The sequence below is a fragment of the Cucumis melo genome, chromosome 10 (genome assembly GCF_025177605.1).
Source record: "Cucumis melo cultivar AY chromosome 10, USDA_Cmelo_AY_1.0, whole genome shotgun sequence".
Classification (NCBI taxonomy): domain Eukaryota; kingdom Viridiplantae; phylum Streptophyta; class Magnoliopsida; order Cucurbitales; family Cucurbitaceae; genus Cucumis; species Cucumis melo.
Window position 1 is genome coordinate 1,982,503 of NC_066866.1, and position 23,247 is coordinate 2,005,749.

The 23,247-nt window shown below is 34.8% G+C and overlaps 4 protein-coding genes across 6 annotated transcripts; 2 read left to right on the top strand and 2 right to left on the bottom strand.

The window, feature by feature from the left end:
* Nucleotides 1-2,699: 2,699 nt before the first annotated feature.
* On the top strand, nucleotides 2,700-5,539 carry LOC103489247 (uncharacterized). Its single transcript, XM_008448330.3, has 2 exons — nucleotides 2,700-4,165; nucleotides 5,139-5,539. Exons 1-2 carry the CDS (start codon nucleotides 2,785-2,787, stop codon nucleotides 5,195-5,197), a joined length of 1,440 nt encoding a protein of 479 aa, XP_008446552.2. The 5' UTR covers nucleotides 2,700-2,784; the 3' UTR covers nucleotides 5,198-5,539.
* A 3,262-nt stretch (nucleotides 5,540-8,801) lies between these two features.
* On the bottom strand, nucleotides 8,802-12,383 carry LOC103489246 (uncharacterized). The gene is made up of 7 exons (XM_008448329.3): nucleotides 12,224-12,383; nucleotides 11,233-11,295; nucleotides 11,039-11,118; nucleotides 10,755-10,863; nucleotides 9,846-10,005; nucleotides 9,473-9,636; nucleotides 8,802-9,371 (listed from the first exon to the last, which is right to left on the bottom strand). The coding sequence occupies exons 1-7, from the start codon at nucleotides 12,224-12,226 to the stop codon at nucleotides 9,009-9,011; spliced, it is 942 nt and encodes a 313-aa protein (XP_008446551.2). The 5' UTR covers nucleotides 12,227-12,383; the 3' UTR covers nucleotides 8,802-9,008.
* Nucleotides 12,384-13,263: 880 nt separating this feature from the next.
* LOC103489245 (uncharacterized protein At1g26090, chloroplastic) lies at nucleotides 13,264-16,062 on the top strand. Of its 3 annotated transcripts, XM_008448328.3 has the most exons (7): nucleotides 13,268-13,822; nucleotides 14,057-14,200; nucleotides 14,280-14,354; nucleotides 14,455-14,645; nucleotides 14,760-14,931; nucleotides 15,008-15,427; nucleotides 15,749-16,062. In XM_008448328.3, the coding sequence occupies exons 1-7, from the start codon at nucleotides 13,610-13,612 to the stop codon at nucleotides 15,878-15,880; spliced, it is 1,347 nt and encodes a 448-aa protein (XP_008446550.2). In that variant the 5' UTR covers nucleotides 13,268-13,609; the 3' UTR covers nucleotides 15,881-16,062. The 3 variants fall into 3 exon arrangements, with proteins under 3 accessions (XP_050947046.1, XP_008446550.2, XP_050947047.1); XM_051091089.1 differs by having other exon boundaries at nucleotides 13,264-13,822; nucleotides 14,455-14,931; XM_051091090.1 differs by lacking the exon at nucleotides 13,268-13,822 and having other exon boundaries at nucleotides 14,057-14,184; nucleotides 14,455-14,931.
* A 139-nt stretch (nucleotides 16,063-16,201) lies between these two features.
* On the bottom strand, nucleotides 16,202-22,811 carry LOC103489243 (protein CHUP1, chloroplastic). Its single transcript, XM_008448325.3, has 10 exons — nucleotides 22,672-22,811; nucleotides 21,523-21,909; nucleotides 21,258-21,316; nucleotides 20,417-21,160; nucleotides 18,200-19,579; nucleotides 17,952-18,083; nucleotides 17,563-17,744; nucleotides 17,295-17,406; nucleotides 16,755-16,898; nucleotides 16,202-16,576 (listed from the first exon to the last, which is right to left on the bottom strand). The coding sequence occupies exons 2-10, from the start codon at nucleotides 21,629-21,631 to the stop codon at nucleotides 16,475-16,477; spliced, it is 2,964 nt and encodes a 987-aa protein (XP_008446547.2). The 5' UTR covers nucleotides 21,632-21,909; nucleotides 22,672-22,811; the 3' UTR covers nucleotides 16,202-16,474.
* Between the last annotated feature and the right edge of the window lie 436 nt (nucleotides 22,812-23,247).

The following is a 23,247-nucleotide window of genomic DNA, read 5'->3' on the forward strand; positions in this document are numbered from 1 at the left end:
TAACTACAAACACACAGATCAGAACTAAACATGATGATCAACACTTACCCACTTGAGATTTGAGTGCATTACACCTCAGTTCTTTGTCAATTACCCACTTTCCAAAAAAAAAAACACATTTTCACAATACTTAAATTTAATTATTAAAAAGAAAATTCAAACTTTACAACCTCTCATCCCATTATCATAATTTTCCCACTTATAACTACCAAATTAATTTCTATTTATATCTCTCTGATATTGTTGATCATTTTTATAAACTTGAATTATTAGCCACTAAAGAAGATTAAACAAATTAAGCACCTATACACACACACACACACACACACACACATAAGTTGGCTAAAGCTTTTAAGGAAAAGAGAAAAAAGAGAAAGTGAGAACTTAAATAAAAGCAAATGGCCCAAATTCAAAACCTATTATTATTTGTGAGTTTTGGGCCATGGATATATATAAGTCCATTTGAAGTATATAAGACATTAAGTAAATTAAATTAAATGGTGATAATATGAAAAAGTTGAAACCCTCCTTGGAACTATATATATAATTGAACAGCAGTAAGATGTAGATGTTAGAAAGATTTGATTTAGTAATGTTTGGCTTTTAGGGAGCAACAAAAGGAAAAATGATGGCTACAGTTTCCACCTCTCACACTCTATCTGTTTAATTTAGGACTTTTGGCAGATCTTTGACTAAAGTCTAATACCCCTATATCAATTTCTATTTTTCTGCCTCCAGTTTCATGTACATAAAATTTTGCTTAAAAGTTAAAAGTCACCTCAATTGTTGATCTGTTTAAAACAATAAAGACAACATAATTAATGTAGCTAAAATGTGAATAGGACATGTAATTAATTAGGTTATGTCATGCATTAAATTTTCATTAAGTTAACATCAGTCATTCACAATGAAGACTATGGGTATGATTTGTTTATGTTACATGATCCAAATTGGAGGTATGAAAATTTGATTTTAAATTTAGTAGATCAGTAAGTTTGTAAAGAGTTTAAGGACACAGATTAGAGACAAACTTGAAGTTTCAATAACTTTATTAGATGTTTTAAAATTTTAAGGAATTCATATTAGACCCAAAATTGTAAGTTTGTGTGTAAAACATTATATTATCTACTTTATAATAATAAATTTGGGTGCCTGAAAATTCACTTTTGAATAATAATATAGCTTAGGCAGTAAAAATATGGATATCTACTTTATTTTTTCCTCAGGTATAAGAAGGTTATTCACAATTAATCTCCACTCTCACCTTTTGTTATACTAAAGGGTATATTCAAAACCAAAACTTGTAAAAAGAATAGTTTTGACCTAAATAATGAATAGAATAGTCAAAATATTTAAAATTAAATTAAGGTTTATAATGACATCCATTAGTATAAGATGATATTAGTCAAATCGAGTATAACTTAACTAACATACAAGTATGATAATAATAACCATGTGAGTCGTATTTGTGTGGTTTGAATCATTCTACTTTTAATTGCACTAAATAAAAACGGAATAAAATTTTCGAGATAATTTCAATAATAGATAATCGGCTATGTAGGTTGTTGTCGCTTTTGGTGTTAATGATTAACCGCTCTTTCTTCTGTCTATATAACATATTATCACATTGTTATATAGAAAACTATATAATTTTTTGCTTGAATTATCTATTGTTTAAGTTTTCTTGTGATTTTTTAATAGTTGATTTCATAATGTTATATGTATTTCACACGTTAAAATGTCTTGTTAGAGAAGTAGGTTTATAGTAATGCAATGCAGTGATGCAGTATGAAAAGCAAGTGATATATATCTCATAGCTAAGCTGGCTAATGTGTGTGTGTGTGTGTGTGTAATCTACAAACATTTTTTCTTTTGGCTTTTAACTTGTTTTTATTTGACAGCTAACATGATGATCTTCATAGCTTCAATTTTAAAAATGGAGCAGTCAAAGAATTTTGATGTGACCTTCAGTCTCCTGCTCAGACATATTATATAATAGTGATAATAGAACTCCATTTTTACCCAATATTCTTTCAAATTGTGATACTATGTAAATGTTTCAAAACCATCAAAGGGAAATCATCAATTAAACAGAGACTTGAAACACTATTTACTCATCATTTTCATATTTTTCTTCTACTAGTGGTTCTGCAACGCTTATGAAAAAGTTTAATAGCAATGTTCGCACTTGAACCTCATCCATTGTAGGTGTACGTCCAATACCCTTGACCTCTAGCCAACCTCAATTTTGTTTAAGTTGTCCTTCGTGTGTGCAAGAGATATCTTCATTTAGTATAAGTCAATGAATGATTAATTGCACTATTAATGCTAAATTTAGTATAAGTCAATTCTCTAGTACACTGCTAAGATCACCTTTGAACAAAACCTTATTGAAGTAATATTGCAACTTTGAGAATATATGGATATTTTCATGACAACATGTTCGAGGATAGTTCGTATAGTAATTTAACCTAAAAAAAAAAAAAGGACTCATCTTTTTACCTAGAGAGGTTAAAGTAGGCTCAAAATGTACGTAATTTTGGCAGTCTACCACACTCACCATTCAAATTATAAATGGCCTCTTTTCATTTATTCTCTCACACACACAACTCTCTCTCTCTCACTCTCTCTCTCTAGGTATATGAGTTATGTCCACTCTACTCTCCAATATTATTTGAATGTTTTTGTTTGGAAGAGTCCTTTCTTTCTCACTCGTCTCTGTCACTTCCTTTTTCTAAAATTAATTCGATTAGTTGCTTTCAATTCTATCCTGAATCACGTGAGATGTCTCCATTTCTACTACTCCTTCTCCTCTCAATCACAATTTCAAATAATCTCATAATTTCATTACAAAGGTTTCATTTTTCAGTTCTTAACCAAATTAAGAATTTACTACTTTCCATAGATAAATTTTATCGTCAACTTGATCATAGTTCAAATAGTAATAAAGGTATATCCTCCGTTGAATATGGTAGTTTCTCTCATCTTCTTCTTCATCATTTCACTTCTTTTTTTTGTTCCCCACCTAGAATTGGACTGATCTTTTGCATTAGAGGTTCCCAACTTTGGAAAATGCTTGCTTCTTCTAACACCAATCAGATCTCTTCATTTCCATTTCTGAATCAAAGTACTACTTCAATTGAGAAATCCATCATCCAAATCCATGATGAAAACCATGATGATGGTCAAAACCCTATGTCTAGATTATTTGAACAACAAATCCACCCATCATCCTTACAACTCATAGATTGCTACAATTACAACTACAACAACTACTTCAACCCTTTTCTTGATGATCATCAAGAGTTCATTTTGGGCCACATTTTGTATTCTCAAAAACTCCAATTACTTGCAAACAATTCTGATCAAATTGGAGTTATTGAAAGTAGCAATAACACAAACAATGAAGCAGCAGCAGCAACAACAACCCATAATTCCTCCCAATACAAAGCCAAAACCGATAATAGTTCACCAAAAAATCCCAGAAAGAGATCATCAAGTGAGATGAAGAAGAAGGATAGACATAGCAAGATCTGCACTTCAAAAGGACCAAGAGATAGAAGAATGAGGCTTTCACTTGAAATTGCAAGAAATTTCTTTGATTTACAAGATATGCTTGGGTTTGATAAAGCAAGCAAGACAGTGGAGTGGCTTTTTACAAAATCAAGAAGTGCAATTAAAGAGGTCAAGGAGAAATATTTATCAGAAGCCAAGTCCAAAAGCTCTTGTTATTCTTCAACTGATCTTGTAACAAATTTATGTAAGGAAGTATTACCTAGTGGAAAAAAGAGGAGAAGGAGATTTAGAATTGTTGATAAAGAATCAAGATATAAAGCAAGAGTCAGAGCGAGAGAGAGAACGAGGGCAAAGTCGATTCGACGCGGTTTGGAGGTATCAAAATCAGATCTTGAAGGAAACCCAAATGGGGTTCGTAAATTGGGGGATGTTAGTGAAGAAAATAGTAGCAACAAAAGCAAGATTAGTACACATGTTTCACTTTGTGAAAATGAGAAAGTTTTGGGGTCAGAAGAGAAAAACTCAGATTCTTTGATTATGGATAAAAGGGTTTCAAAGGAAATATGCTCTGAAGATATTCATCTTCTGCCTGATTCTTCCATGGATATGCCCTCCCTGTCCTTGGACACCATGAAAGCTTCATCTGCAGGTAATTTTTCCAGAATTAGGGTTTAGTATAAAGTTTCTTTTTTCAAATTCAAATGCCATCTTTGAGATAGTTATGGATATCTTGTTGGTTTGAATTTAGTAAAGTTGTCAGCTTAGTTCAGGGACATGTTTCTTATAATTTAGTTAATTTTGAAATGCTAATATTAAAATTGATAATTAAACTTATTTTTAACCTAGGTACCTGTTAAAAATAGCATTAGAATCTTTCCTATGAAATTGGGCATTCAGCTGTTGCAGCAGAAGTTAGAATTAAAAAATAATCTATTTCTAACTGAAGGGGAAGTGTTCTACAATTTTTCAAAAAAACAAAAAAGGTACTTTACAATATATTTATCAGCCACACTCAAAATCCCAGTTACCCATTTGGGATAAAATTTCCAATTTTGCCAAAGCACAAAACCCTAGTTCATTTATTAGGGATTCTCTTTTTCATTCAGAATTTAAACTTTATAAATACAGCATACAGGGTGGTATTTGTAACTTTTTTTAAGAAAAGATTAAAAAGGGTATTTGTAATTATAAGCTTAGGGTTAGTACACCTTAATCATATTTAGATTCTTTCTTCAGTTCAACAATTGTATGAGAGAGATGAATTTACTAAATTTTAAAATATCAATTAGTGAACTATTCTCATATTGAGATCAAATTTTGAACCCTACACTTTTGTTGAATTTCTGCCAAAATAAATAAAAATTAGGGCTTATTGTCTTTTCCACAACCTTTTTTTTTTCTTTTATTCAATAACTTGAGAACAGTGAATTTAAAGTTTTGACCCTCTTGATCGATTATATATAGTTTATGTCATTTGAACTATGCTAATGTATAATTTTCTATTTGAATCTAAGGTTACAAATCAATAGCTAAGTATATGCTTGAACAAAATAATTAATAGCATGGACAATATACAAATATTAAAATCAAGAACATTAATCAAATGAACCTCTTATTTGCAGGATTGAAATTGTTGGAACTAGATGAGGTTGATGGTGTGCTGATCTTCTATGGAGAATGAAGAATGCAAGAAATTGAAATCCAATGGTATAAGATTGGAGAAGTTGTATAATTAATTTGTAACTTCAGACAGACAGAAGTATTTAATTAAGGTATTGTGATCTCATTGCAATGAATAAATGTTCTTTTTTAATTAGGGAAATTTAAACTATATATTCATCAATCTACTGTCGTCTCAAGCCCTTCTATTTTTTCTCTTTTCTTTTTCTTTGGTGGTACTTGTATCTATTAATAATGGTGTGGGGAATCCATGGGTTGCCTTAGCTTGTTATTTGTACATTATATTTTCAGGTTTTATCTCCAGTACTCTATATCGTTTTCATCTTTGTCCTTTGGGTGACAATTTTTCTTTTGAAATGACTCGTTTGATAATAATTCCATCGTGATTTTTCAAATTTTTACATGGAGAATAACAAAAGATCAAAATCGAAATAGAAATAAAACGAGTGTTAGGACATCAATAAAAAAAACTTTATTTAGCCATGGCTTTTGAAACCTTGTGAAAGTTTATGTACTAGCTATTTTGCTACGATGATCGAAAATTAATTAATAACTAACTAGGAAACAATATACAATATAGTCCTATACCGATTTTCGTGGATTCACATGATTTTAACCTTTACTTTTTTAACATAACAATTAAGCATTAAAGATATTGAGACTACAAACTTCATGGTTATTAATACACTTAAGCGGTGTTACTTTTGTTACAACACAATTTTATATATACTTCAATATATATGTGTATTGTGTTTTATTATAATAACCATGGAGATGAAGATTAAAATCGTCCATCCCTTATCCATTATGTTTGGGTTTGGAAGAGGGAAGCAATACAAATTTGTAGCCTACAAAGAGAAGGAAGAATTTTCTTTTATTTAAGTTCTTCACATATATTATATTCTTATGTTTGGTAATGATCAATATTTTGAAGTTTTTTCTTTTTAATTCTAATAAAAGTTAAATATATGTTTTAGTTTAGTCTCTAATGTTTTTTGAGAGTTTATTATTATTAGCTTGCCAAATTAGTTTCTATTATTTAAAGATTTCTAATATTGCCTCTTATATATTATAACATTTTTCCAATTTGGGCCCCTTTCATGGTGAATGTTATGTACGTAATTCTTGTTGTTAGTGAATTGAAAGATGTAAAGATGAGAAAATTTTAGTAGTCTAAGAGAACAGAAGTGTCTTTAATTCCTCCAAACTTCAAGTTTCTTAATTATAGTGTACTGTCCTATTTCCTAACTAATTTCATCGAATTAATAAAGTATTATGTCTTGTAATTATATTTGTTATGAGCCAATTTTAGCATTAATTCACCATCATATTAGTTAAATAATTAATAGTAACTAAGTTAACCAAACTACTTCGTATATTTTTTATTCCCTAGGTGATGAAATAAAATCTTCATATGCCTAAGCAAAGAGTGATCCCTACAATAAAATTTTGAAATGGTGTGCAAAAATAGGGTATTTTTGTTTGTGATCTTCTGCTTTAAAAGAGCAGTTCATAAACTCCCTGGAGCACAGAAAATAAAGGATAGGAAACTTAATAGCTTACCTTGTTATCAGAAAAATGATAGATATAAGCGTAATTAAAATGGTAAGTTACATTGAGACAAGAGCTTAGCTCAAGTAACATCCAAGTATACTATGAGACCTGTGGTTCGAATCCTCCACCTTAATTGTTGTATAAAAGAAATGGCAAGCCGTCGTAAGTATATCTACTTCAATTCTACCAAATCAATACTACATGCATGATGTGTAGTGAAAGAACTAAAGAGTTTTTTTCTTTCTTTTGATATAACTATGGAGTCAAGGGTTGAACCTTCGATCTCTCAAGACGAAGGACGTGCTAAGCTCATTTTTATAAAAACTAAAATGTTGAGCATGATAAGAACAAACTTTTCATACAGTATAGAGTGAACAAATGTTTGGTTGGTTAGCAAGAGACTTTGGATTCTTAAACACCATGACAATCCAAGTATACAGAAACAGTAGTCTTAGTTTCATCTCAAACACGAGTTGTTTCTCATTTTGTATCAATTATTGTTGGTATATTATTTTAGCTACTATCTCTTAATATTTCAGATTCAGCAACAAAATCTCAATAACAAACATATCAAAGAAAACTGCCCAATTCAAGAAAATATATAAAAACATGAGTCATCTCGTTGCTGATGCAAGAGAAGTAATATAGAAGTAAAGTATAAAAGCAGAAGTACCTTTGTTTAGGTTGCCATTCATATGAAAATTAAACAGCAACTTCAGAGGAAACACCCACTCTATGCAAGACTCGATTGATATCAATGTGGATTCATTTAATTTACCATTTGAAGAAAATGGAAGATCCATAAAGAAAATTTAATTAGGAAAAGGAAAGGGAAAGGGAAAGGGAAAGGGAAAGTATATGCACTGAGAAGCTAACATGAAGGGAAGGACTGAAAATATTACACAATACGTGAGAGCAGAAACAGATATACCAAAGTGACTGATAAGTGGCCTAAAAAGTCAAGCACAAGCTAGAGGCATGGCATTTGAAGTTGATGTGACATATTTCTTTTTGCACACTCCTTTTGGTTGCAAGTTTTGTATTTGAAAGTTTAAAATCAGAGGGGAAATTTGATTTAAAGTGAGACTTACGGAATCTTGAGAAGCTTTTTTTCAAATATCAGACATGTGAATAATATCTGTCATGTACAAAACATGGATCTTAAGCTTGTTAGCTTCCTTTTCCATCTTTGTGTACATTAATGAAACTCAGAAGGGTAGAAATGATATCAATTTTTTTCTTATCAGAACTACAATTCACTGTATGAGTGAGAGCGAGAGGGGATTAAAAACAGTAAGAGAACAGATTGTTTAACATGTACTGACCTGTAGCTTGGAAGAATTCATATGATCCAGATATTCTTGGTTACCACCCACAAGAATGTCAAGAGAAAAAGCACATGATCAATGCCCACCAATAAAACAGGACAATACAATGAAAGAGACTGTTCAATAGAAAGTGAACATGAAAAGTGCTGCAACATCAAGCTAATGCTGCGAGATGTTATAGTAGGGTTTCTTTTTCCTCTCTCTCTTGAGGATGTGAAGGAGGGATGGTCTAAACTGACAGATGGCAGCTCTTGACTGTCCTGCCTTTTATCATAATCAGGTTAGTTATTTTGGATTAAGATATGCTTACAAAAGTTGCGTGATCCTATTACAGTCAGTGATAGGGTGATTCAGGGTCTGGCAGTATTGTCTGACTAAGAACAACATATCCTATTTTTAAATGCAAAAATCTTCGTTTAGTAGAAAAGTGAAGGAGAATCAGAGCAGAACTGCCAGATATTTAAAGACTCTGCCTGTTTCTCATTACTCCCGTCACTGTTAAGAGCGTAAAGTAAAGCCATTGCTAAGATATGTATCCATGGTAGGCAACTTTTGCCTTCATAGACAACGATGTAGCACCAGTTTTTTAAGATAAAAATGCGGTTTAACCGAGGTATATTAACTAGGATTTGGTACTATCCATCTCGATATCTCCTCACTGGCAATATGCACAGCAAACATTAATTCAACAAGTGGAAAATTTGTACAAAAGAGACAAAGATGTTGTACTCAGCAAAAGAAGATATATATTCAAATTTCGATTTCATCATTCTTAAAAAAATTCTTGCACATTCGCTAGAAATAAAACACAATATATTACAATGGGATTCTAGAAAGAGAAAAAAAACTTCAGATAGACCCGCCAACATAAAATCTATGTACGTACATGAAAGAAACGAGGAAGACGTAGATTTGAAAAAAGCATTCACGTTACAATCGTCTGGCAGTGACAGATGTTCCTTCAATTCTGATTGAATTAGCTGCACTTCGAGACCAAGATGATGGCTTGAAGTTGCCTGTCAGTATGTTTGAAGCCGCAGATGCACAGATCTTCCTTCTCTTGGATTCCAGGTCCAATCGTTTCTTATCAGGAATGGAAGAAGTGGATGATCCATTAAATATTGAGGAAGCATGAATCAATGCTCGTTTATCCCTACGGTTCTTCTCAAACTTTGAAGGGAACTTCATGCATGCTGCAGCTCTAGAGTCTTCTTGAGCTGCTGGAAGCAATCGTATACCGAGGCCCATCTTCCGAGAAACATTTTCTTCTTCAGCAACTCTCTTTTTTTGACTCTGAGAAGATATATAAACGTGTATTAGATTAGCCTACAATCATTCAAAATTAAAAGCAGAACAGAAAAAGGTCAGAATATGGTAGGAATGAGATGACATACTCTGAGCTGAGCTCGAAGTGTTTTGTTCTGACTATAGTCATCAGCGTGCCTAGAATCTGAGAGTCGCTGAAGGCGAACCAATACCGGCTCCGCTTCTTTCTTTTTCTGCATATCCTTTTCCTGGTGTTCAAGTCGATAAAATGGATCTGCCAGCTTACCCTTTTCTGTAGAAAATATATTTAAATGGGTTAAATAACATTATGAAGGATTAAACCATTAGCTTTCAACATACATTATGGGACTATCTTCACAGATATGCATGATGATGTCACCTTGTAAATTACATGACCGGTAGATTTAACAATGAAACCCGATAAATGACAGTTAAGTTTAATGGCGCTGGTAAATGAACGTTATTAGTGTTATCAATCACCTTCATCCGCAGGGAGTTCAAAGGTTTCTGCATCCTCTATGTCATATTCCTCAGTTTTCCGTTGTGCACCACTAATAATCACATACTCACAATTTTTGGGATCGGTCTGTATAACAATCTCTTGTCGACAGCATGCTGCTTTCATAGTAAAGCTCCATATCTGAAAGAAGCACGAATAGAATGTTAGTCATTCAAGGGCTGTTTGGGTATGATTTCTATCCCCCACTTAAAAAACTTTAGAACTGTATAGAAGGTGATGACGTTTTTTTAACAGCATGCATATTGCGCTTTTTTCAAGTTTTTATTTCTCATCTTTTGGAGTATAATTTGTATACTGATGCTTTCCTAGAAAATAATCTATCTATCAAAACAAAGTTGCCAAAAAAAAAAAAAAAAAGCTCTGTTGATTAGAGGGAGGAAATGAAAAAACGGTTGATGAACACAATTTCCAAAGTGCACATCATCATGCATTCCAAGATAAGAAGAAACTAGTTCAATCCAGTGGCCACAGTTAGGATAGCAAGGTTAATGGCTAAAAAAGTTAATACCAACGATGACAACATAAGTTTGCTGATGAGAATTTTCGTACAAATACTTAATAAGAGAAAAATGTGCATGTATATTATAAAATAAAGAACATAGTGAAGACGAAGACAAGGGATGAGCCTAAGACCAATTAAAGAAGTTCATAGTTATCAATTATTAGGTTAGCAGCAGAAATAAAGGAATGCTTAAACGAGTTTCACACATATGGAGCAGAAATCAATGATATCAAGAAAAATGTGAACAATTAGTCAAAAAATATCGCATGTAAACACTAGGCATGGATGTATGTGCACTATATAGATTGCTAAAAATCAATGATCAAACCAAAAGTCAAATATGATACAATCAGCCATGAACAAATACCTTCGTAGAATAGTAGTTTCCAACTTGTTTTTTCTCCGCATTGAACCTAACACCCTTCGCTATCATTGAGTTGCAGCCACCACACCATATATTGTAAGGCATCTCGAACCTAAGAAAGCAATACATTCCAACTGATCAGAGAACAAAATATTCAAATAAAATCATTGACATAAAAATCTTCTCTCTATTTTTAAAAAAAAAATTAAGAAAAACACCCCGTTTTAAAAAGGCACCTAAGCAACAATGTTACAGCACCAACGGTGAATGCCTTGGTAGCTACCTACCTTATAATAAGGATGCCCTGATCTAATTTCCTTGCTCTCTCTCTCAAAGCATGTTGACCATGAAATTTGTTCAGAGACCCCTGAAACATGAAAAACAGGCGTGAGAATCTGAAAACCTGTGCATATATGTTAATATATGGATATTTATCTTGGAAAATAGTTCCTGCACTAATATGATTGAATAAGAAACGCACCTGTTTTGGGGTCCATTCTGGGGGATAGTAAAAGTTGTCTGCTCTCGCAGCTGCAAGCGAAGACTGAAAAATGCAAACCAACAAAGGTTAATAAGCCTCAACACTTCGACATATGTAGCCAATCATATATTTGCAATCCATTCCGTTAATATTTCCAGAAAAAGAACATCAGCAATTTGATGAGTTGAAAAGTTAAAACACAAAATATATATATATATATATATATATATACACGTGATCCAGTACAAGTTGTTTGACTTCCCATGCAACAGCAGTTTTACATGAAATACGTTAACTTCATAACTTGAAGAAAAGAGGAAGTTGCCAAGCTAGTCACAGAATCAACTCTATTGAATAGCGAAGGATTTTTTTCTAAATTACTTTGCACAATCCTTCATGATCCTTCTCCAGAAAATCATTTTTGATGTCGTATCCAATAATAGATCCCATAATTTTAGACCAAAATCACTAAATCGTATAAATCATTTGATCCGTACCCAATACATCTATATAAACCATTCTAATTAACAGTTTTTCCCGGAAAAAAATAATCATCTATTCTTCAGGATTCAATTAAATTGATTGAAAAAACATATATAGAACACGGATTTGAAGTTAGTTGCTCAAGACCCTAAATTACTTGGTATAAATCATGCAAGAAACGTTCCTAGACAATCAATTTTCAGGTTAAATTCAACTAAATATTCTAAGATTCCCGACCTAAAACAATTGTGAAAGATTGTAACTTCAACTACCAGAATCATATAATTCACCTACGGAAAAACGATGACCAGTAAGAGACCCGATTCCCTAATGCACCCGCTAAACTCTTTCAAAATAAGAAAGACCCCAATGATAATCCTCCAACAAAGGGCAAACGACTGAACCGACAAAATAGATTCCAAACCCTGATTTCTACGAACAAGTTGAATCATCACATCGTAAAGCGAAAGAAAAAAAACCCTAGAAATTGAGAAACAGAATCACATACCATTATGGATCGTAGTCGTCCCCTTCAACTTCAATAAATCTCCAGGTGCTAACTGAATGAAGCAAGCAATCCTTCTTAATTTGTAGATTGATTCAATTAAAATTGGCACCTTCGTTCGTTATTTGTTTATATACAACCTTTTCGAGTTGCGCTCTGGATTAAGGATGGCGCGCTTGCTTACGTAAATTAATCACTTGCCCAATGGGCCATAGCGTGTGGGCTTTTTTATAGTAGGCCCACGAAGTTTTCGAATGGGCTGGAATTCATTTTTCCCCCTCCGAAATCGGCCCATGTACCCAATTGTGATTTTTTGTAATTTTTTTTTAAATAACTAATTTATACCCTAAACTTTAGAGATTGTTTAGATGTTGGATTGAATTGCTAAGTTTGGAGTTAATTAATCTGTTAAATAAAATAATGTAGTTATATAACGTAGAGTTCTAAAAATAAATTTTACGTGAGATGAAGATAAATGTAACAAATTTTCCTTTTTTATAAACAAAAGTATTTGGAATAAAGTTTGAAATATGCCAATGGTAAAGGTTAAATCTAGTGCAAAAATTTAGGGTTAAGTTTATGGTAGGATTTTAAAATAAAATTATGCGATTTGATTTGGTATAAAATTTTGTATAAAGTTTAAATTCAATTATAATCGAATCGAATTCAAATTTGTCATACTTATCTTTGGATTTAAATGTGGCATTTGAATAAAAGTTCTTTAAAATATTTTTTATAATTTTTTTAAACACTGATCTTTTTACTGTGGAGATATTAAAACTTAAATGAGTAAGTAGGAGGAAGATGAAGTTTGAGGATTAACATTATTAAAGTTTAAAGTTTAGAATTTTGCAACTATCTATCCACATGGCCAACCACAAGTTCTCTTTTGAGATAAAATTCTTTGAAGATCAAGGGTCGGGATTGGAGGAGCGTTTGGCACATTACAAGAGTTAGAATGGTAGTTAAGCCTTCTCACCGCACATGATTTTGATTGTAAATATGGCAAGAGTTAGAAGGTTTGTTTGTATTTATTTTCTAAGTGATTACAGATATCGATAAGTAAACACATCTTAGGAGCTGTTCGGAACAACTTTTTAAATGTTTATGGTGGGAGGTTGGATTAACTCCAATTGTATTGTTGTAGTATAGAAACTAACAATGAACCAAAAATGAAAGAAGTCAATGGTTGAAGAAAAAAGAAGATTCCCTTTTTGTTTAGACGGCAGCGTGCGGCAGAGCGGGAAGTGGTGAAGTGGAGTGGAACCATATTCTTGCCAGCCTAATCAGGATTCAGGAAGAGCACATGCTACGTATTTTTGGTAATGCCAATATAAACTCATCCACAGATTCCACCTAACTACTCCATTGTTGCTGTTGCAGAGATCTATGGCTTCTTCTCTGCTCTTCTCTCCCTCTTTCTTCGGAAACCCAATTCCCATTTCAATACGTACAAGAACCCCTCCATGTAGCACAAGAATTATTATCCTTCACGCTTCAAAACAGACTGCGGATGTTTCTTCTCAAAACCCAACCCGTCTGCTCACTTTTCTTGGCAAAGGCGGCTCGGGAAAGACCACGTCCGCTGTATTCGCCGCTCAGGTACTTTCACTGTACGCCTTTGATTTTTCTTAAATACTGTTTGGTCAATTATCAATTGTTTGTGCTTGGAAATTAGATATCTCTGTGATTGTTTGCTCGTATTTCTGATCTGAATATGAACCATTGAGTGTGGGAAAGGACTGTATGAGCCCGTAATGATAATTTCTTAAGTTGATGGGTGTTTTTTATTACTTCCCATTTATGTATTTCTTAAATTATTTGATGGGTTATCAGCACTTTGCTTTGTCTGGACTGCGCACATGCTTGGTGATTCAGAATCAAGACCCTACTCCTGAGTATCTTCTCGATTGCAAAATTGGAAATTCTCCTGTTGAATGCAGTCACAACCTCTCAGCTGTTAGGTTGGAAACAACTCAAGTGTGTTTTTCCGTTCACTTCTCTTTTTGTCATCAAGGTTCTGCTTTGGATTTCAGACTTATCTTGTCAATGATAACAGATGCTACTTGAACCTCTCAAACGGCTAAAGCAAGCTGATTCTCGTCTTAATATGACACAAGGAGTTCTTGAAGGGGTAGGTATGTGGTCTTTAGAATATGGTGTATCTATCATTTCAGTATTACTACTTTTGGAGGATTTGCTATGCAATGTATATGTTCTTAATGTTTTAATAGGTTGTTGGAGAAGAGCTTGCGGTACTTCCAGGAATGGATTCTATCTTTTCGATACTTCAACTAGAGAGATTCGTTGGGTTCTCAGGTATTATGGGCCGAAAGGACCAGAAAGATAAATATGACATAGTAATATACGATGGTGTCTGCACCGAAGAAACAATAAGAATGATTGGAGCAACCAGTAAAATAAGGTTTGAGACTCTCTCTCTCTCTCTCTCTCTCTTTCTGTCTATAGTCCCCCCTACCCCTGCACAAATTTGCAAAAGGAAAAAGATAATCTGTATTACTAAAAGAACATTGGATAGGTTGTACTTAAAATATCTAAGGAGCATTGCTGAAAAAACCGATCTAGGGAGGTTGGCTACTCCTTCGATTCTGAGGCTTGTTGATGAAGCCATGAGTATAAGCAGGCCAGGCTCCCATCTGGGTGGTAGAACCAGTACTGATATATGGGAGACACTGGAACACGTGTTAGAGGTAATTTGGATTGCACTCTTGTCGAACAATATGAATGAAATCTTGTGAAATTGTGTAATGGTCATTCATGGTGCAGAAAGGGTCTTCTGCATTTGCAGAGCCAAGAAAATTTAGCTGCTATATAGTGATGGATCCAACTAGTCCTGCCTCTGTTCAGTCTGCATTACGGTACTGGGGTTGTACCATTCAAGCTGGTGCACAAATATGTGGTGCACTTGCTTTCACTTCTTCACACTTTAATGCAGAAGCCAGTGCTAGTTTGAAGGAGAAATTTTCGCCCTTATCTTTGGCCTTCATACCACAATTCTCAATTGGTTCCTCAGTAGATTGGAACACAGTTCTGGGTGATGCATCAAGTAAAGGCCCAAGGGACCTTCTTTTTTCGTCAAAAAGCCTCACCAGCAGTCTGATACCACCTGTAAAATTCGATCCTGGAAACAAATCAGTTACACTTCTCATGCCAGGCTTCGGGAAGTCAGAAATCAAGCTTTACCAGGCACGTTCGTTCTCTCTATTAATGGGTTCTTTCCCTTACTTATGAATGCTTTTGAATGTTCTTCCTTCCCTTCGAGGATTTCCATGGAAAATTTTCTCAAACGATTGATATATATGGTTTTTATATTCCTTAAATTAGAAGAGAGGATATCACATGGTAGGAAATTTGGAATTGCTGATCTATTAAGTATCAAATAATGCTATTGAATGCATTAGACTTAATAAATTATTTAATACACATTTTGGTTTTCAACTCATTGCAATTTTAGCAGAACCACTTTTATGATCATGCAATCATTAGTTATGTCATTTGAAAATGCAGTATAGGGGAGGATCTGAGCTGTTGGTGGAAGCTGGGGATCAGAGACGTGTGATTTCATTGCCTAAAGAAATTCAAGGGAAGGTTGGTGGTGCCAAGTTCATGGACAGAAGTCTTGTGATCACAATGCGCTGATGTAATCAATCACAAAAGTTCATTTGGCTTCCATTTCAGATGTCATTTTGATGTTATTCAAATCATAGTAATTGTCAATTTACTAATGATCTGTTCAAGGATCATGAAGGCAAATTATACAAAATGATTATAATTATAATCTGCCAAAAGGCACAAGATATAAAATTTTCTGATTTATCTCAGTTTCTGGAAGAAACGCTTCTTTTGCATATGGACTCCATCAATGGCTGTGAAAGGATAAAAAAGGGTTGCGTGTGTGTGTGTATAAGAGTAAAATGAGCAGGGGCTCGATTGGGGTTGAGAATTTGCAATTTGACTTGATTTGGTTTAAGTCGACGCATCAAGAGAGAACTTTTTATTTCCAATTACTATCTATTTGCTCGTCCATTTTCGAACTGAATTCAGTATTTTCTTACATTTCTGATCCCATTCTGTACAGCGCACAAAAGCTAACTGAGATCATAAACTCTCACATCTTTCTAGTGGATTGGTATACACTGTCCATGTAAATGATCTCTGTTGTAGCATTGAGTTACAAGTATTATTATGATTGCTGAAATTGAATTGGGCTAATGACGTACTTGAATGAAAAATTCAGGCTTCTTGCTTATTATCATCTCCTATCTGCGTTGTATGAACTCGGCTCCTCAACTCTTCGAAAGCTTTCATGCTCTCTGCATCGAAGCCTCCCGCGAACTGGAAACATATCGAATTCAAAATATCAGATACACTTGCAACGTTTTTAAATACTAAAGAGAATGAAAACATCATGATTCAAATTTGAAATGCAGTTGATCAACTGTTGAAAGGTGATGGATGGCACGTAAATTTTTTTCCTACTTTTTTCGTTTCGAAGAATGGAAGTAAAATCTACCTGATGAACACGGAAAGCAAATCGGACCCCTTGCAAGACCAAAAATTCTCTGTTTGGCTCCTTCTCTGGTTCACTCATTGCATCAAGTTCTGATGCTACTCGCTTCATGTATTTCCTTGCTAATTGTACAGATGAAAGCTTAATCTGCGTTTGACAAAGCATGATTACATTAAACATTTAATGGTCTAATATAAACATACTCTTCTGCCTAACAGAGAGTGTAACGTATTCCTTCACACAACCAAAGTAAATGTAAACATAGTCTAAGATGTTGATTCCGATGCTTTATGACGCTTACGGATTCCAAGGACAAAATTGTGATGGTTCCTATTGATGAGGCAAGGTGAAATTTGGAAATGGAATCTCTAAGTTATTTCAAGTGTACTGTTAAAACCGTAGTTAGGAGTAACTAAAGAGATAGTTAAATACTGATCAGCATTTCAAGATTTTTGCAAGTTGCAATACTTCAGCTAAAATGCTAACTAAACTTAAGATCCAAATTTATCGATGAAGAAAAGATTGAACTTCTTAAAGTTATACCTTTCCAACAACTCCTGTATCAGACAACCAATCAACTGGAATTCCGAACTCTCTATATCGTGAGATAGCCATGTCTCTTGTGCGCAGGAGTGCATAGACACTCTGCTCAACCCTGCCAAAGACAACAAAAACAGTAATTTTTTTAGCAGTTATCACATTAAATACTTTGAGAGCCAAAGATGTGGATTTCCAAATGGCTTGTTCAACAGTTGACTTGTTTAGTCACAAGTTCTCTAGTAAGAACAATGTCGTTGTAAGGAATACTTACTTCTCCAGCAAGGAGTACATTTTCTTTAAAGCTGCTTCACATGAGAGTTTAGGGTCATCAACAAACGTCGTGACCCGCTTCTCCAACTTCATAAGGTCTTGGTATTCAAAAGATGCCTCTCTCAATGCATCTGCTTTTCCTTCTGGCCAATCAAAATGCTTCAGGACTGCCCTTTCATCAACCTTGATCAAAGGTGAAAGAAAGTAAAATATTAAAGAAGATAGATGAGATAAAGTAATATTAACATGGAGAGTCCAGACTTAAGAACTAGGTGGACAACAAGATTACAGAATTAAATGCCACTTCTTTCAATTTATTTTTATCCTCTTCAGAATATAGACAGTCCTTATCTTCTTGATCAAAATTCGAAGTTAAAATGGATGTCGTACCAAGAATGATAGCTCTTCATCTAACCAATTTACAAAGGCCACAACATCCTCTATATTAGAGAACGTAGCCGCTCGAACTTCAGCTGCCAATGACATGACAAAATCACCTTGGGTTTCCACATCTGCTTTTACCTGGATTTAATAAAACAAAGTTGCCTACTGTCAAATTACTACAATTATAATACCGAATAGAATACTAATGGCAAAGGTGAGAAGAGAATACAGAAGCAAAAAGATGATGTGCTCACCGCTATGAGGAATGATGACCTATTCTCAATCTCCCCAATCATGTTACTTCTAGCATCAGATACATTAGATGACGTAGAAGAAAGTAAAGGAGTATCCTTCTTTGCTTCTCGTTTCATCAATGTCTGATAGAACTCAACTAACTCAGGAGCTCTATGAACCTTATCACCACCTGCACCTTTAGACAAGCTTCCTGGAGGAGGAGGCGGACGAGGTGGTCCACCAGTTGGAGGAGGTGGTGGAGCACCAGGAGGTGGAGGTGGTAGAGGTGGAGCAGCTGGTACACCGCCCTGAGGATTGGGATTTGTGCTTACAGAAGCACCTCCTGATGGTCTTGGCGGTGGCTTAGGTGTCCTTGGAGGTCGCTTCTCAATCTCTGCTAGCTTCATCCTGCTGATCGCTGGAGACTCCGTCGTTTTATTTTCACCAGATGCATCAGCAGTAACATTAGGTACAACTGGTTTTTCCTTTATTTGAGTAAGTTTTGGAGGCAACATTACAGGTCTATCTCTCTCAGTTTTACCTTTAAATTCAGAGTTCAAGTTTGAACTTGAAATATTGCCAAACTTCTCTGCTCTCGCCTGGTCCGCCCTTTCCTTAAGTTGCTTCTCTCTTGCCAATGCCAACTTATGTCGATCTTTGTACGCTGGATATTTCTCATCTAATACTCCTTCAACGGATTTAGACATTAGTCCGAATGATGATGCTACTGAATTCAAGGAGTCATTAGGAGTTTGAGTTCTGATACTTGGGAGATTTGGAGTGCCTGGAGAGTCAAGAGGTTCCTGTTCCATCGTACCAAAGGTGGTGATCGCAACACTATCACTTGCATTTCTAAGCATCAACGATTCTAATGGACCCCTCGGCTTTTGACTCATGCTCATCCTAGGAGAACCCCCAGAGAAGGATCTGGCAGGTGATGAAAGAGCACTAGAATCATCTTTGCTTCTACCACCCCATTTCTTCAACTTCTGGATCAAGCTAGGTTTCTTACTGAGACTACTATATCTACTAAAGGAACTATCAATTGAAGCATTGTCAAAATCCTCACTTCCAGGAGAAGACGGTTGAGAGTAGTTGCTTTCAAGATCTGTGTCCCCTTGTCCACGTTCCGATCCTGCGTACTCCAACATGAGTTTCTTAGCTTTCTCCTGCGATTTTGGGCTCAAGTTCTTGCTGAGATCACGAGCTGATATTTTTCCTGTAGGAGCCTGGTAATTGCGAAGTTCATATCTTAAGCATGCATTGACCCATCGAAGGTATACTAATTCTTCAACTTCACTGAACCTATTCATCTGAAGTCCTTCAACTTGCTTTATTAAGTCCTCATTTGCATGTCTTAAATTATTGACTTGCTCTCTGGTCTCGGCTACCAACTCACTCTGCCACAGAGTAAGATGTAGTAAGAAAAATGAGTATTCAGGTACACGAGACTTTTCTCAAACAATAATTACTTGCCTGTTTGATCATGCTAGAAACTATTTACGCATGTTTGAGGAAAAACTTTTACCAATACACAATCTTCCTGAGATGAAATTAAAAGCATTGTACCCTATACCTCTTGTTTTTTTAATATACACTATACTTCCTTGAGGTTATCCTGTTCCCTAGTTTTTTAACATGCAACTCCAATCTGAATGAGCTAATATCTAAAGAACATGAATACAAAAACATACATTATATCTTTGAATTAGTATCTTGCTTCCATCATACTCTGACCCATCAGACAAGACCATCAGATTATGCTGCTTGATGTTCCCAGTTTGCACTAACTACCATCTCAGACAACTGGCTTATTTAAACAGATGGCATTGAGTACTCTAGTGGTATCTTACTCCGCTAGTTAAACCAGATGGCAAGAACTATTTGATTTTTAGGGGGGAAAAAATCAGTGACAACAAATTTGAGTTACTATTTTCTAAACAAAAATTGTCTTCAACATGTAAATTTATTTGAATAACTTAAGTTATTCTTTCTCCAAAATCAAGGGCCTGCAAGTAGAATTTAGTTTTATAGCAACCTTAGCTTTAACCAACCCCCAACCACAATGCTTGAAAATGAGTTTTGAAAACAAAATCAGAAAACTATTTTTCAGAAACTCTCAAACAGTTCTTAAGTTATTATCTGTATCCCATCCTTTTGATTAAAAAAAATAATAATAAAGAAGAAGAAATAAAATGGATAAAGAAGGGTTTGCAAGAGCTATATCCAATTCTTACTTCTGTCATGTTGGACAGAGTCGAGATTTTATTTTCAGCAGCATCCAGTTTAATAGTCAACTCCCGCTTTTCAATTTGAAGCTCTTTGTTCTTCCGCTTGAGTTCCATAACTTCAACCTCCAATTCCTTCACAGCTTTTAACTTCTTTTCTAGTTCAGCATCTTTCTTTACAGTTTCTTGCTCCTTTGCCTGTAAACCAGAAACTTGTTGCTTGAGTAGTAATAGGTGGCCTTTTGTTTGGTTAGCATCAAGCTGAATCTGCCGCTGCAGCTCTTTGATCTTATTTCTTGCAAATTCCAAATCCTTCTTCACTGCAGCATGCTGTGCAGTCTCTTCTTGAAGCTTCTTCCTTTCAGCCTGCAAAGAGCTAATGGTAATATTAAGCATATCAATCTCTACTGCCTTAATCTTGAGCTGCCTCTGTAACTCTGTAATGTCAGATTCCTGTTCTTTCAATCCATAGTATTCAAGCAATTCACCTTCAAGCTTTACTTCCCTCTCCTCCAATTCCTTTACTAAGCTGCGCAATCGCTCCAGTTCACTTTCATTATTTGCCATCTCAGTTTCATATACTCTATCCTTCTCAGCTTTACTATCATCAATTTCAGGTAATGGAAATTCAATCTCTCCGGATAGAAGGTTTTCAAATTCAGGTAAAATGTCTTCATCTTCAGTTATATAAACAGGAACTTGATCAAATACGCTACTAATTAACTTGACTTCTTCTTCCTCCTCTTCTTCCCCCTATAATAAAAGAAAGCTCTTTCAATTAAAGAACATGATTTCAACTTTCAAGATTAGAAATCGTTAAAATTCTGGAATGTTCTGAAAATCTACTTACATAACCATCTTTGAAGTCATTGTTTGAATGTTTAACCTCCTCCTTCTCTTCACCATTTTCTAAGCAAAAAAAATATATAGTTTCAAGATATCAGACAACATGATAAAACTTATCTAGCAATATAATTGAGATAAAAGCTGAAGGAAAAATCAACGAGAAAAATTTCTGCGTCAAACTGAGAATGATAGAAGGTGGAAAAAGGTCTATGATAAAATTATCAAAGAAGAATTATATGTGAACAATTGTAGTTCAAATATATGAATACCGGTGCACTTGTCGACGGAGGCGACGGATTTTGAATTTTTAACATTGAGCTGCCTTACTGCATAGGCTGCAATTGAAGCAGCAACAACAAGCCCTAGCCTGAGTACCATCAAGCAAATACTGACATAAACATTTCACCTTCCCATTTGAGATAACCCAGTTCTTCAAAACTGTATTGTCCATTCCTTCCCACCTCCATGACTATCATCTCAAACCATTGGAGCCTTTAAAATCCAGAACAAGCTGAAAGAATTGAAACAATACAATCCTAATGAGGGTTCTAACCAGAGACGGGGCTGGTTTTTTCAATTAATAAGCAAGTCCAATGACCATGTTTCCATCAAGCATTCTTAGGCCCATCACCCTTATCATCTCATGTTTATGGATCCTACAAAAAAGCAGACTTAGCTTTGTATGAAGAGAATTTTCAACGACTAGAAGTTCAAGACAAATTCTGATGCTAAGTTGCTAAGAGCCACGGTAACCACCAATAACTAGTGGCCAACCTTTCTCCTAAAGGATTGCGTCCCATGAATTTGTGGGCATTTAACAAGTTACACCACTCGTTCAAAGGATTGAGCAAACAGTAATAACACCAAAAAAACAAAGCTGAAAGAGACCTCAGTCACTGTTAAATTTGAAGGAAAACCTCCGGCCGGTGAACTCCCTTTCTTATCCAAGTAATGTCTATATCTATAAAATTAAAGAGAGATTTTGAGTAAAGAAAATAACAAACTTTCACTTGTCTCAATAAATACAAATGTTCCTGCTGGCTCTTGGTTACCAAATTAGTGGGTATTTGTCAAACTCTTTAATTTTGACAGCTTCCAGCCTAATCAATGAGTCGAAGTCATCTAGTATTTATATGAAATAATAGGTCTCTAACAATTCACTGCTTAGAGTTGTTAACAAGAGAAAATCACTAAGCTTAAAAGCTACTACCCTGCACAGAGAAAACCGAAAAAGATTAAACCAGAACAAAACTAGAAGAAGAAGAAGAAGAAGAGAAAAAGGGCAGACAATATGGGGGTTAGAACTATAAGTTCAAATTGTTAATTTGAAATTGCACGCACCATCTAGAGGAAACTTTTCAAAGGGATCGGTGGGCCAAGCTTAAATTACATTAAGAAAATGTTGCGTTAAAGCTTACCACAAAACGAGTGTGAAGGAAGATAGACACGATGCGTAGAAGGGTAGGTTAGAGAAGCAAAAGCAAGGGTGAAAATTTAATTTTGAGCCGCCATGCTGCAATGGACCGATGCATATGGAACCTTGCTGTCAAGGCCCCAACAAATGACTTTTACTCTTTTTGGCATGTCTCTCGGAATTCTTGCTTTCTTCTGCCACCCACTTTCATCGTTCATAAACTTTAGTGTACGCTGCGCTGCTGTAAATTTTTAAGCCCACGTTAAATGGTTTTTGACTTGATGCTTATTTAAACTAAAATGGGTCGAATGACTTTCTCAGATCACATTTAAATGAGAAATTTGAGGACATGTGTTTTAGTAGCTAAAGAATATTAGTGAGCCGAATTTCGAGAATGCCGGGAGAGGTTGCTTTCGGGGCCATTAATAAGAGAACCCGGAAGAGACAGTAGGAACCAATACATGTCATCCAAGAGTGCCATGATTGTGGACCTTATGGGTACCCGTGGAAGCTTGGTTGGCTTTGGCAGCGGTAGTGAGAATAAGGTACGTTTCACAATCTATTTCAGCTTTAATCATTA

Bases quoted from the DNA above. Each gene is read 5' to 3' on its own strand.
- LOC103489247 (XM_008448330.3), top strand. From the start codon at position 2,785: ATGTCTCCATTTCTACTACTCCTTCTCCTCTCAATCACAATTTCAAAT. The intron at 4,166-5,138 runs GTAATTTTTCCA...TCTTATTTGCAG, and splicing joins CATGAAAGCTTCATCTGCAG to GATTGAAATTGTTGGAACTA.
- LOC103489243 (XM_008448325.3), bottom strand. From the start codon at position 21,631: ATGGTACTCAGGCTAGGGCTTGTTGTTGCTGCTTCAATTGCAGCCTAT. The intron at 21,161-21,257 runs GTAAGTAGATTT...CTTTTATTATAG, and splicing joins ATGACTTCAAAGATGGTTAT to GGGGAAGAAGAGGAGGAAGA. The intron at 18,084-18,199 runs GTGAGCACATCA...TATTAAATCCAG, and splicing joins GGTCATCATTCCTCATAGCG to GTAAAAGCAGATGTGGAAAC.
- LOC103489245 (XM_051091089.1), top strand. From the start codon at position 13,610: ATGGCTTCTTCTCTGCTCTTCTCTCCCTCTTTCTTCGGAAACCCAATT. The intron at 14,355-14,454 runs GTAGGTATGTGG...ATGTTTTAATAG, and splicing joins CACAAGGAGTTCTTGAAGGG to GTTGTTGGAGAAGAGCTTGC. The intron at 15,428-15,748 runs GCACGTTCGTTC...TTGAAAATGCAG, and splicing joins CAGAAATCAAGCTTTACCAG to TATAGGGGAGGATCTGAGCT.
- LOC103489246 (XM_008448329.3), bottom strand. The intron at 10,864-11,038 runs GTAGGTAGCTAC...TTGCTTTCTTAG, and splicing joins CAGGGCATCCTTATTATAAG to GTTCGAGATGCCTTACAATA. The intron at 9,372-9,472 runs GTATGTCATCTC...ATATCTTCTCAG, and splicing joins CACTTCGAGCTCAGCTCAGA to AGTCAAAAAAAGAGAGTTGC.